General features: G+C 42.8%; 1 protein-coding gene across 1 annotated transcript in view; it reads right to left on the bottom strand.

Annotated features, from left to right (window-relative positions):
• Positions 1-15,496, bottom strand: part of CELSR1 (cadherin, EGF LAG seven-pass G-type receptor 1) — a gene marked incomplete at its 5' end in the record, with an annotated part of 173,166 nt that overhangs the window by 76,522 nt on the left and 81,148 nt on the right. The window contains one exon of the mRNA XM_010581081.1: positions 3,647-3,869. Within this exon, the coding sequence (XP_010579383.1) occupies positions 3,647-3,869 (223 nt within the window). The remainder of the gene's footprint in view (positions 1-3,646; positions 3,870-15,496) is intronic.

Genomic DNA, 15,496 nt, shown 5'->3' with positions numbered 1-15,496 from the left:
TTTTGTTTTGTTTTTTTTTCTTGCGCTTCCAATATGGGATGTATCACACCTTTCCTGCAGAAAAAGAGGTGACCCTACTTTTAAAAAAGCCTGTTCTTTTTGTCAGCAGAGAACTTTTTTGCAAATTTCTGTGTGTTGTGTGCATTTTATAATTTTTAATTGAATCCTATTATCTTTGGGGATTTACATACCATCATCTTTCATCTACACAGAAATACTTAAAGATACCTTTCATCTACTTAGAAATGCAAAAAATTTATTACACTTTACATAAACATTTTTATAAAGATTAATATTAGAGAAGGAGAGAAATAGAGAGAAACCATGGGAATGTCTTGTGTTTCCAAATGGCAGTGTAGTTTGATTTTGTATCTTGAACTTCAGGAAATATGCCTGATTTAAATTAACCCACTTTTCCTACAAATGATTCAAATGCTGAACACAGCTAATGAAAACTGCCTTCCACAGACAGAAGAAATGATTCTTGTGCCTGTCATGTCACATCTACTAGCAAGACTCTCATGCGATGCAACAAAACCTGCATTCAGAGAATGTGAAAGAAGCAGTATTTTAGAACATGACAGTCTGGTATTTGAAACACAAAATTTCAAAACCAAAGAATATTTTTTAACAGAAGTTGTTTGTCAGACATATGTATGTTGTGTATCACATCCAGCAGAGACCTTTCAGAACCAGGAGCTTGAACTTTTTATTCCATACATTTTTAAAATATTTTTGAAGGAGAATGAATTGCTCTGGTTCAAAAAACAGAAGTCAAAATTTTGACATTTCCAATAAAATACAAACTCCAAAGAATATCCATTATAGTCCATCAAAATATTTTATTACTGTTTTGATTACTTTTAATCAGTTTTGAAATATATCTTTATTTCTAGATTTATTTAACATAATATAAAATAATATTACAGAAGTAGAAGGTAAACCAAATGAATTAAGACAATACTGTTGAAATATTTCAGTATTATCAAAACACTGATTTAGTTTTCACTTTTCACCATCAAACAGTTCATCCAAAGGAATACAGTTACTGTAAAACATTTCCCAAGACTGTATTTTGTACAATCCAAGACTGGATAACTGCTTCATCAAAACATTTTGATCAGATTTATCCAGAACATATATGAGCAAAAAAAAAGAGAATAATATTAGTGGTGCTTCTTTAGTGGGCAGAAAGACTTAGTTTGATTAGCAACAACAGGAACCTTAGTTCTGTTTGAATATATTTTTCTGATACAGTTACAATTCTCGACTATAATTTTAATTATTAAACTATTATTTATTAAACTATTAAATTATTAAGCTATTTTTTATGTTTCTTTACTCCTTGTGTGCTCAGTTCTGTTCTTTGCCACTAGTCAAAAGCATCTTTTGTATCATACTAATAGTTAAAGCACTACTGCTTTGGAACTTGTCTGATTATCACCAGCTGGGGAAAAAAATTACTGTTTTTTAATAAAAGGGATATTTTTAATCTCAGGACATAGGAAAATAAAGACACTTTCTTAGAGAATTTTCAATAAATAGTGAGAAAAACTCTCCACTGACAGTGTCTCTTGGAGTGAAGCAGTAGCAAGTGTTGGAAGGAAGCAAGGAAGACATATAATGTTGGGAGCAGAAAGACATGCCTGGTCAGCAACCTAAATACTTTTTTAAAAAAATCACATTTTAGTTATGAGACTGGACAATGCAAACATTCTGCTCTTTGCCAGGAGATGGTCATGAGTCACTTGAGCCTGAGGGAAGCTAGACACCCTGGGATTTCATGAATGCTCCCAAATCTCAAAATATGTAATGGCAAATCATCGTCTAGTCAAACTGCTAATTCTTGCTTAACCTCACATAATGTTTTCCACCTGCACTGGTGGATAATAAAAGCCAAAGAAATAACAAGTGTAAATAAAAGTGAACTTCAGGCTTGAAAAGCTAAATGTGTCGTTATCCCAGACACTGTGGGATGAACCCCATGATGGTCTAGACTTTTTATAATCACATTGAGTGGACTGAGCGGTGTTTAGCTCGTGACTAAATAAGCTGTCTTGGTTTTAAAGATGGTGAAGAAACCCTGGTGTAAGCACTACCTTGCTACAGTAGTTTGCTGTTTCTCAATAACCCCTACACAGAGCGTTTGAGTCACTCTAACTTGAAGCACCCTACGCGTCAAAGATCTCTTCCTGAAAGCCTGAAAAGTGACACCACACGGCTGAGGGGACGAGCCAAGGGTAGTGCAGGTAATTTGTGCTGGCAGCCAGCCCAGGCCGCTCCTTTGCACTCACTGTAGGTCTGACAAGTCCAACAGAGCCTTTTGCTCCTCAGCATTTCTGTGTACTCAGATCTGATGCTCTAAAACGATCTTCACAGGCGCGAACTGTGCCTACGCTTTTCAGTTTAACCAAAATGTCAAGATTCCACAAAATTTCAGACCTTGGGATTAAGGCAGGGGAAGGCTAAAACGGAAAGAAGCTGCCTGGCTCCTGACAGATGTAAAACACCAGGTAGCTGCTGGGTGTTGGATGGGACGTGTGCCTGGCGGTGTCCTCCCTAAGCACTTTCTCTGGACAGACGCATGAACATATCTGTCATTGTTGCTGTTGTTGTACCTATCAACAAATCCCCGGCCTTGCCCTCTGGGGTCGGGGCTAACACGTTTTGTTCTATTTACTCACAGTCAACCGTGAGGGAGAACCAAAGGTCGATCCTGACCGGATAAACCGCAGGAAAGCTGCAAACCCACCGCCTCACCGGCGAAGAGGCGTGTGTACACCCGGAGCTCTGGCTCCACGGCAGGCAAGCCCTATGCCTGACCCAAGAAGTCTCCTCCAGAAGAGGGTTTTTCCCGCTGGGATGTGTGAGCCAGGGGAGGAGAGCCCTGGTCCACGCAGTGTGGCTGCCACCATTGCTCACCTTGCCTCCCTAAGTGCCCGCACGGTAAAAGTGACAGCCAGCCCAGGAGAAGACTGTCCAACGGGGGGATGTTGGAGCAGATGGGATGGGGATGAGGCGGGTCGTGCCTGGCAGCCGGGATGGGACCAGAAGCAGAAGCTGGCTGTGAAGGCCAAGAGGAGCGAGGCGAGGAGCTGGGACAGCTGGGGTTGTCCATAGCCCAAGGCTGGGAACCAATGGAGAGCAAGGACCTGAGGAGGACCAGCCTGTGCTCAGCCATGGCCTGATGAGACCGGGTCCTCTCACAGGCTGGGAAACAGGAGAGGGGAAGAGCGCTCCCAAACAAGGGCCACGAATGGGTCGGCTCTGCAGCCGGCCTGAATGTCAGGAGGCCGCTAGCCCAACTACAAAAAGGGCAAACCCACCACCCACTTTTGCACCTCTCCGGCCGAGGGCTGCTGAGAGGTGGCCAGAGAGGCCCTGGTGCCCCCTCTCCCTGCGCCATCGCCCTGCATTGCAGCAGAGGAAGGTCGGGAGTTAGCACCTCAGCGGCATCCTCGGCAGGGCAGAAAATCAAACGCTTTCAAGTAACACGACTGCGCCCCACTGGCAGGAGTCACTGTCAGAAATCCCGCAAGTGACCTCTGCACGTAGGTAACTTGGTTGGTGAAAATATTTAGCAAACACCCCGCAAGCTCAAGGTGAGAAGCCACCAGCCACAGAGCCCTTCCCCACTGGGACTTACATGAGGGAGACGGTGAAGTGGAAGCGCTGTCGCAGCCCCTTGAAGGTGATGAAGGACTGCGGTGGGAAGCTCCTGGTGGTCATCTCGCAGTACGGCCGCTCGTATTCGCCCGGGGGGCACTCACACTTGAAACCACCGATCAGCAGGTTCACGCAGGTTCCTCCGTTCTTACACACCCCTGGAGCACAGCGGCCAGAGCGCGCGTTCACCTCGCAGTACTCTCCTGCAAGGGGAGAAGCAGACGTCAGGGAAGGTGACACCTCACCCCAGCCGCAAGCTGTGACATTCAGCTACCCAAGTGTTTCTGCTAAAGGTTAGGCTGCTTCCAAACTTCTGCACCTAACCCCCTCTGCAGTCGAGGTATGAACCTGTAACTGCAGGGGGGTAAGGATGTTGCATTGACCTTCAGGTCTGAATTTTCAGAGGGGATAAGATTTGCTGAGCAATCCTCTTGCAAATATTCAACAACGTTGGCCTCGGTTTTCAGATTCCTTGGCCGCTTCCAGACCCGGTGATAAATATACAGCTGGTGACAGACAGATCTATATGGGAGGAGGTAACACCACCAGTTAAAAACTTGCACGCTCCCTGTCAACCAAAATACGTGTAAATTGTTCTGGCATTTCACTATGGGTTGAAAATTGTGTAAACAGATAAACAGATTATGATTGCACTTTGCCTTGAGTACAATTTGGTTTTGCTGCCCATGGTGGTGGCAGGGCACAGCTGAGCTCGTGACAATGCTCACAAAACGTTTATAGAAAGAATAAGCAGGATGTTGATGACATATGTATTGCTTCCACCTTTTCCCATGCATGCATCCTGCAGGTGACAGCCATTTTCTGAACCCTTCAGAGATGGGCACAGTAACTCTCTGCGGAAGTTACAAATTCTGCGTGCTGCTTGCTGAAGCTGTTTTCCCCCCAAATGCTTCATCTTTATTCAACTCCGAAGTCTGTATTAAGATGTGTTAAATGCAATACTGAAGAATGAGGTGTTTTGCTTCGTATGTATGCCCTAATTTTTCCTCCATTTGCCCCAAATCTGAGAGAGAATCACAATTTAAAAAAAATAATGTACTGAGAATATTTACTTTAAAAAAATCTGTTGCGGTTGGGACAAAAGCAGCTGCTGAATTAATCACTGTACAGAAAGCTAAACCCTCTATGTGAGTTAATTGGTTAACATTTATGTTTTGGCATGTGTCTTCCTAAGGTATAAAGCGTGTTCAGATCCCACACATAAGACTGTTCAGAGAAACTGAAGATGGCATATATAGTTGAATTTTACCCAGTAACAATGTCTGACAAATAAACGTAGAGCAAAACTACTCAACACAGCCAGCTGAAGGAATACATTGCCAACAGTTCGATATTTGCATGATTACTCTCTATCAGATTACACAATTACATTAATTCAAGCACAGTTAAAACCGGTGGAAATCACAGAATGGTTTGGGTTGGAAGGGACCTTAAAGATCATCTAGTATGCATTCCTGGAGGAAAGTAAAAGCAGCAGGAGCTGTGGGCAGTGACTCACAAACAAAGGCAAATGAAAACGGAAAGTTTTGCTCCAGTCGCTGCCCCCGCAGCCCTCCTCCCACAGGTTCCCACGCCAAAGCCTCCCATGCTGGGTGGCAGGCTGCAGCCAGCAGTATTGCCGCATCCAGACCTGGATCTGCACCTCTTTCCTATGCCAGGCTGTAAACCCCAATGGCTTGCAGCTGCTTTAGCCGCTGCCCCAGGGGTAGCGCTCTCTGAGACAAGGTGAGGCGGACAGCCCGGCCATTTCGGCTCTCCAGCTTTGCTGCCTCTCTCCTCTCGCATCCACATCACGTGCCCTTCAGGCAGGTACGATGTACACTGGCAAAATGCAGGAGCAAATACGAGAGTGCCATGATCGTGCAGCCAGTTGAACGCATGCCCTGCCAGGTGGGCTCGGCTCCAGAGGACGGACCTCCAGTCCTGCCCCGTGCTCCCCGTGACCGAGCAGAGCCATCATACAACTGCCTCCCAGCGAATGCATTTGTGGGTATCTCCTGGCAAACAATATACTGGAGTGTTTCAGTGTATTTAAAAAGGATGTAACACAAAGCACAAGGGAGCTGAACACAACTCTCTATAATAATAACTCTCACAGTTAACAAATTATGAAATATATGTTTCTCATCATCCTAGAGGGAGTGCAGTCCAACACCTCTGAAGTAATAAACCATATAGCCAAGGGTTCAACTTCAAGCCTGTGCTTAGAGCTTTTCCGATTCAGCATTGATGTTCCTATATTCTCACTTTAACGTATTAAGATGAAATGCCGTGAAAACCACTTGATAAATATCTCCCTGTTTCCATTTATCAGCTGTGAGTATCAGGCAAGGTTATGTGAATACACCTTCCTTAATACTTTAAAATGCTCTACAATGTGTTTCTTTTGGGGGAAATTGTATATATCATCCAAGACAGAAAATTCCCTCACTGTATTGGATATGCCAAAGAAAACGCACACACATCAGATGCTCTAAGAGGACACTACAGAAAGCAATTCTTGATGATCCACTGCATAAGCACAGCCAATCCCCTTTAATACACACACATCTTGTGTACCAAAACTCTCAAAAAAATGGGAGAACACAATTCCTATAGAAAGACTAAACACAGGCTTGTCACTTTAAAAAAGTAGTAGGATATTTTGTGAAATAAAGCTCCATCTCAGAGAGGAATGTAATCTTGAAGGCTTTCTGAAAACAGAGTGATGTATTTGGCAAAAGCAAATAATGTGCAGGCTTGAATACACACGGAGAAAAAGGAGCGAGCTAAAAGGAGAGATTCCTGGCACTGTAGCACACTGTGGAAATACCATGGCAATACGGAGGCAGAATATAAGAGCCTAAGCTGGAAGTCATTGACGGTTCTGTGTTAATTCTGTGATACAACAAGAATGTATAGACCATTTGTTTAGATACCTATACAGGCATAAAACTATTTAAGAGAAATGAAAGCTTACAGAAAAGTTCTATTGAATTACGTTTATTACTGGTTTTCATTATAATGCTTAAAGAAGTAATTTAAAAGAACGCAGTTCAACCTTAAATAAGATCCTTTGTCCTATATTCATTCACCTGTAGCAATCATGCATGTCCCAGTTACTAAAATTATTCTGAATTCTCTTTAGTCTGTAATGTAAATGAGAACTGCATTTGATGCATATTCTTTGATGTTGAATTTTCATATTTTATGTATATTTACCAAAACATATTAAAATAGTGGTTTTGAAATCTCTACAGTAATTCCAAGACATCACTGCGGTTCAAGGCACAAAGGTCTACCAAGAAACTTGAAAAATCCTTCGTTACCTTTTTTCCCCAAAGTGCCTGGAATTATTTAGAAACAGGGCTTTTTTGGTTTATGGAGTAGCCATCTGAGCACGTATTTGAAGCAGGGCTTTGATCAGCATTGGCAACAGAACGCACCTTTGTGTCGTTCTTGGGTTTGTCACTTCCAAGGGCGGCCACCTCATCCCGGACACATTGCCATCCCACAGCACTGCCCTGCGGGAGCTTTGAGGCATGGCCTGAAAAGCGTCCTCGACATTTGAACTGAAGCCCACATGGACTTTAAGGATGATCTGGTTGTTGGCTGGAGCCGGAGTCGGAAGGCCCTAAGGGAAGAGCTACTTGAGGAGCTGAAAAGGAAGGGATCTGCATCGGCCAGCCTTCGGATGAAAAGCGCCTGTGTGCCTGCTTGCAGCTGAAGGTCGGAGGGCTGGGACGTGCTGTCAGAGGGGATGTCTTGCAGTCCGGTGGGAAAAAATAGTACAGAAGGAGGGAGAGCTGCTGCGCAGCAAGGGTCTGGAGGGGCTGGGGTGATAAGAGCACAGCCCAGATAGCTGCCGCGCACAGCCTGGGGTCGGTCTGCAACGCTGGCAGCGCTGGCACGGCTCACCCCCTCACCCAGCCCGCGAAACACCCCTTCGCTCCTCATGGCTTCCTTGGCTAATATAATTCCATTTTTCACACTGGCCAGCATTTTAGGAATCACTTATAAAACTAGGTACATATCACGACTCTGCGAAATCCAAGCAGGAGTTGTGAAGCTTAGTCCCTCCAGCTGCTAAATCTAAAGCATACACTGTCAGATAACACGGGCCACGGCTGCCTGTTATCTGAACAGCAGATTCCTGGGCTTTGAAAAAACCCTGGCCCAAGCCAAGCAAACGGTTTACTGTTACAGGACCGTAGCTGCTCTTATAGGCTCTCAATTAATATTGATGACTCTTAAAGCTATGAGTCCTGTGGCTTTTACACAGCCCTTTATGTAGTGCTTTCTGGTTTTAAAGCCCTTGAGATCACAACGTGATAGTTGCTTTCGACACTGCTTCCTATTTGTAACCATCCTGTCTTTAATACATCTTTTCTTCAGTTTTAGGACTAATTTTACAAAGATGTTAAACATAAAATTTCTCTTATTAACTTTACATAAGTGAGGACACCACGATATCAGGCGTAACATAACAAGAACAGGCAAAACAAAAGACTGGCTAGAAGATTGGGCCTTCCTCTGACCTATTCCAAGTAAAGTAATGGAAGCATTTAAAGAATAAACAATAAATGATGATAAAAAAGTGAAAAGAAATAAAAATAAGCTATCTGAAAAATGAAAAAATAATCTCACAATTGCAAATACCTTGTGAGCTGAACATTATGGGTTTCAAACAGCACACTGGTGTGCATCAATGTGCCAGTCTTTGCAGAAATCTGCCTGTGGTTTCGCTGGTGAGTTGCTTGACCTTACCATGACAATGAATAACGTTGGAAAGCTTGCCAGAACCAACGTGACGGCATTGGAATAAATACAGAATTACTCTACACTTCAGTTTACTGCAATGTGTTTCTACAAGATCCCTGTTTAGGGACTAGTCCTCAAAAAATTGTACTATTCTCTGATTGTTTCCAACTGAAATACTACATTAAATATATATTTACATGAAGCAGTGGACCTGCACTGATGTTCCTGTTTCTGTTTTTCCAGTTTCCCTAGACACATGTTAATGTTTCACTCAGTATCTGTAATTGTTTGACTTGAAATGATTCTTCTCTCCTTTCCTCCATCCTACTATTTGCTCTAGATACATATTAATCTTCTTCTCCATGATTGTAATTGCTTCACCAGAATGGAAAGCATTTTGAGAAGCTGATTTAAGCAGCCAGCCTAAAATTACGTACTTTAAAGTGGAAAGAAGAAACAACAAGAAATAGGGCAAAAGGAGAAACAACAAGAAATAGGGCAACTAAATTCTTCAAAGAATTCCCATTGACCCATTACCCTAATAAAGAACCAACTATCATTAAAAATGTATTTGCTATCTTGCACATTATGGGAAAATCAATCCTCATTTTCCTCTAGTCACTAAACTGCTACTAACCTTAACTGACAATCATCAACACTAAAGCAACCAGTGCACTAAGTAATATGAAGGTTGTTAAAAACAAATTAGCTGCAGAATCAGCCTGGAAATCTCTGTTGGGGCAAGAGATAAAGAGGTTGGGATCCAATGCACCCACTTTAGGGGTGGTTTCACCATAGTTTAGGCTGAGTGGGAGTTATCACAGTCCCCTCCTTTCCCCAAACACGTTGCACTTTCCTCTCCCTCCCTTGTGTTGGCATTCATGTAATCCTGCAGTTGACTGATTTGTGGAGCTAAGATGGTAAACACCATTCATTTCTTTATTGTAGGGTTAGTGATCTTCTGATTAGGTCCCTCCTAGGATTGATGGGATGAATAGCACAGCAGGCACAAGGGAAGGAGGCAGGACCATGCACCCAGGAATGAGAACGAAGGAATGGTCTTAGAAAGGTTTAACTGTTACGGAGATAAAGCTTTAAGCCATTTTAGATGGCTCGTGTGAGTGCAGTGGCTCTTGCTTGACTCAGGGGAACTGGATCAACACCTTCAGTAGATACCCACCTCTCTCCACTGACTGTGCACGGATACGCTGCAGGAAAATTTGCCTAAAACATAGGTGCAAGTCAAATAATAAAAACGAATATTGGATTTTGTCCATAGAGGGTTAAACCCATGACTTCAGTGGCTCTGTGGTGCATAAGCCTACCCTCAGAACCTATTGGGAGAAGTGAGCCTTGCCTCCCAGCAAATGCCACTTAACCAATGAAACATTACACAAGCAAACAAACAAATAAAAATTTACTCATTTTATAAAAGAAGTTAGAGAGCAGTTACCCAGAAAAAGTAACAAGTCATTCTGAATGAAGGAGAAGCTGGATAAAACAGAAGTTAGAAGCCATTGGTGTACTAATGACCGTGATTAATCGGGTGATGACTATATTCATGTACCATTTTACGCAGATTTCTCAGAAATGCTATTTGAAGAGCAGAGTTGAAGTCTGGGTCCCTTAAAAATCAGTGGCCAAACCCTGGCTGCCACTTCAGAGAGGCCGTGCAGACACACTCGTTAGACTCAATACTGACACTGATAGTTGTCACTTTGTGAGGTTTCTCCGTTACGCTGCTACTAAACGTTCAAATTTGAAAACATACTTTGGTCTTTCCTTTTACCTATACATTTATGTTTTTGGAATTGGGACTGATCTAGGAAAATTAAAATCAGCCCCAACCCTCTTACAGGGAGAACCACCAGCTTAAGGTCCACTTTGGGGTCTCCCTTCTCCCCTTTGCTTTCTGCTCCCTTTGCTGCTTTCTGCACTATAAATGCATATTATGAGAAACAGGCTAAAGCAAAATAATACATAAATACATACATAAACACACACAACCACACACCACACATATACACTCACACTGTTTAGGACTAAATCCTGCTGACTCATAATGACAGCTGTCCTTTGTAATTTAAGTTGCTAACCATTCCAGGTTTAACAAGATGTATTTGCAAGAGAGTAACCTAAATTTAAAACACTAAGCAAAATAACAGCAAAAATATTCCTGTCACACTATATACAAATATATATATATAGCTTGCCAACTAGCGCTCTGACGTGACAGATAGATAGAAAACGATCCTATAATAACATACTCAGGAAATCACCATTTTATCTCTGAATCTGGTTTAATTTTTCTGTAGGCATAAGCACTAAGCTCTGAGCTGGTGGGAAGAGAGGGTGCAGAATCACCAGTGCTCTCTCGGCTATATATGTCATCCCTCTCCTTTACCATCACTCTTTTCCCTTCCCTGTGCCTTATTCCACAAAGTTCTCCCCCTGGTCATCCCTGATAACTCACAAATCAGATTTCCAAAAATCATGAGACTGGGTTAAATAAAGGTAATGAGATCTTTAACTATGAGATGCTCCAACATAATGAACATGGAAGGCTTTTTATTTTCTTTTATTTGCCTCTGATGCTGTGGGTGGCATCTGCTGGCCCCAAGGCATGTGAGAGCTCTTGGTGGTCAAATTCCAGCCCAAAACACACGACCAAAACCACATGCTCTGAGGGAGCTCCCATTCCTACTCCCACCCCAACAGGAAGATGCTACTTGACCTTTCCCAGCAATTCTTCCCACTGAGGTCCATGGGGACAGCATCTGCACCCTGGCTGCTCCATGGTCCTGCAACCTCCTGGGAGGAGGAGGACCACAACAAAAAACTCCCCTGGCCAAACAGGGGAGGCTAGGACCCCATCCCACCTCCTGATCCTTCCCCACTAGCAACCAAGCTAAACTGTATTTTACAAAAGCAAGAGCAGGGAAAGCTCGGGTCCCCATCTCTCAAGCTGCTTTAGGCTGTGCCCGCTGATGTATTGCACAAGCAGAGCAGCTACTAAAACTGTGCCTGGCCCCTCACCAGTCCAAAATCAGGCCCCGGATCCTACACACAGCACCAGCCTGAGCAAAGATGTTCCTCTTCTCCTTGCCTCCTCCCCTTCCCTGGTCAAAAACCAAAGCAAAACAAAAGACACCCTGCAGGGATGGGTAGATGGATGGATGATTTGGGATTTGGGGTTTTTTTGTGGTTTTGCATTTAAATGAGAAGGAATAATTGGGGAAAAAAAGAAACAATACTGAGGAGGATTAGTGATATTTGGGGCACATCTGTTGGAGAAATGAATTAGTCTGTGGATTCCAGAAATTATGAGCGTGTTCTCAAGACGTTATATGCTCAATTTGAATGGTCATTGGCCTTGTCCTCCTGTGCAACTTCCACCAGTGCTGGCAGGAAAAGAGCACAGACAAAAGTCACAACTGAGTCTTTAATACCTGTGCTCTCTTCCTTGTGTATTTGTTGAGGATTAAAAATTCTCAGTCATTAAACTTCCACTCTGACTACACCAGATAGCTCGCCTTTCACCTTCCAGCAACGAGGCCAGGAGTGGTACTCGCACCACAAGCGCTACCAACATTTATCACAAGTGTTGTGATTTTTTTCCCTATAGCACCCTGACGAGCAAGGAGCCAGACACCACAGTAAAACATTCTCCATTTAAGAAAATACTCCATTTTGAAGTCCACTTCATGGTTTGGGAAAGAAAAGAGATAACTCGTGATTTTACAGCCCATGGATAAGTGCCAATACCTCCCCAAAAGTTTTGCAGAGCTGGAGGGCACGTTCAATGGCAAACTCATGCAGAGCTGCCTCTGTGTGAAGCCTGGGCACGGTCCTCCTGGCTCAGGCAGGCGGGCAGAGGTGCACGCAACGTGCCTGGCTTCTCCCTGCCACTGCTCCCATGGCACCGGGCATAATCATCCCAGGTTTCTGAGGAAATGCTGAGGAAAAGCACTTTTTTTGAATGTTTTAGATGTGGCGGAGGAGGATGAGAAAGAAAACATCCATGCCTTCAGTCCGCCACAGCTACCTAACAACAGTTTTTGCTCTATGGGGTCCAATGGGCAATTTCTTAATGTCTTAAGCTTCACTCTTGGATGATTTTACAACTACCTCTAAGCTCTGTAAATTACTGAACCAGTTCTTGTAACATACAGTGCCCTCACAAGGTATCATCTCCCTCTGCCTTTGACCCATAAGGTAAAGCTTTAGAGACCTTTTCAGGTTCTGTCTCTCACCCAGGGCTATACACAGCACAAATCTACACAAGAGGAAAAAGAAATGTACTGAAATTTCCAGTTTATGTCAAGCTCTGTGGCAGGTTTATACGTAAGACAATTTATCATAATGCAAATTGCACTGATTTGGGGTAAGATATGGTGATGAAGCAGTGCCTTTCAAAAGCCTAAGCTTTATCTCTGGATGTATTTAGCAGGGGGAAAGCATTACTGTAGATGACAAAGATAAAACTCAGATTATGCCATTGTGTCTGCAATTTGCATTATGTCTTACTTGGAATAAATCTCTTCCTAAAAATCCCACCTTAGAACTAATGAGAAAGCTGGAGGTGTAAGAACAAAACACACCTCTGCATAATATACTTATATTAATTTACAGAGGAATATCCCTCCCTCCCTCCATTTATTTTTAAGAGAAACAATCATCCTGTACCTTCACTATATATACATCTGATATTATATTTTGTTTTCTCTGCTCTCTATGCTACTTGATTCATCTCCAGAAGTGTTACTTGAGGAGGGGCACATGGAGGGAACCAAAGGCTGGAGCCGCTACGGCAGCTTGCAGGACACGTTCCCTCTGGGACAGCCTTTGCAGTCTGGTCCGTATTTGCATCCCTGCACACCTGCAGGCACTTCAGCATGGGAACCAGCTGCCATGCCTAGTTCTCACCTCCTTCCATGGGCAGCAGTAAGAAAGAAAAAGGGCACTCAGACTTGGTGTGCCTCTGCTCAGCTGACAAAAAAGACTATTTCATCATACAAAGTTGCCATTTTTACTGGGCACCCAATACCACCACTGGCACCCTTAATTCCCCAAGGGTGTTGTTCCACAGGCCATTTTGGCCTCACACTGGGCTTTTCAAAATATATTAAACTATTTACGTGAATGAGGAAAGCAAGCAAGGCGTGGTGGCTGTGCCAGGGGTGTGTGTGCAGTAACATCTTTTATCAACAGGAACTCAGGAGCTGGAAAACCAGACGTGCTTTCAGGCACCATCAGGCTTCCCGCTCACTTTCAGCCGGGTGTCCCTAAGCTGCTTTCCACAGAGAAGGACACCAAAGGGCTGCAACTCCTAGTTCCCAAATTTGTAGGGAAGGGGAAAGCTCTAGCACTTATTTTTGAGCAAGTTAACATCTCAAAGCAGTTGAAGAAGGGAACATACTTGCAAATAACTGACCTCGAAAGAGAGGAAGAAAGAAAAGGGCTCAGGCATATGCAGAAAAGGCGATCAGGGTCTCCCTTTCAATGGCAAACGTTACTGTTTTCTTTAAGAGAGTCCAGCCCTTATTCCACTAAGATCCCATTTAATTTTCTCCATGTAGCAGTTACAGACTTGATGTTTTGGCTCAGAACAAGAGACAAAGCACAGAAGAAACCCTCTGCCCTGGTCCCCAGCAGCCCACTGGGATTAACTGCACAGGCAGCTAACTCTGCACACCTCCATTAACGGAAGACTGGTGAGAGCCTGCATTTTGCGTTTTCCATAAATTACAAGTTTTCACAGGAAAATCTCACTCTCGCATCTTCTGTGTAATCCAACACTATGGCAAAAATGACGGCATTTAGAAATAGGCAGACCTCAAACCAAATCATGCCCCTTAACATCCTAGGTGGTCCCAGAAGCTCTGGTGGAAAGAAGCATAGTGGCCAATTTGTGAGAATAATTGAAGAGATGCCATAAAATATTAATAAAACAACTGAAAAACATGCTTAAAGTAAATCTACTATTACATCTTAGGAGGCTAGGATTTCAGAGCTTTATATTTTCATTTTATATGAGAAAAGTATATGAGAAGTATTAGGTTAAAAGAAAGTTATGCTTAGAAACACTGTGTAACTAACTTCACTGTGGATCATAGGAGTTCAGAGGTTTTGCTTGACAGAGTAGATAGAACTGGCAAAAACAATCTAATGCTCATCAAATTTCCGTTGTTATACACTGAAGGCAAATTTTGAAAAAAATCAAAAATGCCCCTTTGTTTGTCAAATTAAAAGGATTAGGGTTAAAAAGATAATGCTATAATCTTATGTTTTGGTAGTCTCGAAAATATTTCATACACAGGTCAGGAACATGCACTGAAAACAAAAAGCAACTTAATCAGGGAAGCGAACTTTTTCTTAATGACTCCTGAAAAACGCCTTGTAATGTCACACACCTCTCGCACGGAAAATCTCAAAATCAACGTATTTTTAAAGCTACAGAATAGGTAAAAATTCAAAAGTTACTTTTTAAAAAAATATTTTTAAACAGACTCATAAAAAATGAATCCAGCCAGCTTCCACAGCTTGTACTTAACTCTTCTTACAACACTTTAATAGATTAAAATTCAGTCTTGTTGTAAAATATGGTTTCATCTGAAAGTCACTTTAAATGATTACCATCTTGTTAAGAGTTAATATACTTTATTGTGTTATCTAGATTGTGTTTAATTACTAATATAAGACACTCATAGTAATAATGTTTCTTACAATATGCACATCAGTATGCTGACCCCTTGAAGCTGGGTGGCCCCATCTAATTAAAATATGTTTTTCAATTATTATACTGGAAAATGCTGTATAACAGCTCTCATATGCTTAGCTATGGAAAAATTGAGAGACAGCCTAAAGTAAAGTATCTTTTTCTTGATATTTAGCAACTGAAAATTCAGGCCGACGACGGCTCGGGAAGCTGCGATTCGGGGGCACCGTACAGTGTGGGTCGCAGAACAAAACCTGCCCCAGGAGGAGCAGGGGCTGGGATGCAGGCACTGAACCATGATGCTCTAAACAAAAGAGCATTTGCAACAACAATGAAGTTGTGGTTCCCACC

This window comes from Haliaeetus leucocephalus, unplaced genomic scaffold, assembly GCF_000737465.1.
Source record: "Haliaeetus leucocephalus isolate CR32 unplaced genomic scaffold, Haliaeetus_leucocephalus-4.0 Scaffold751, whole genome shotgun sequence".
Classification (NCBI taxonomy): domain Eukaryota; kingdom Metazoa; phylum Chordata; class Aves; order Accipitriformes; family Accipitridae; genus Haliaeetus; species Haliaeetus leucocephalus.
The sequence above is the reverse complement of the archived record's forward strand: the minus strand, read 5'-3'. Positions and strand labels throughout refer to the sequence as shown.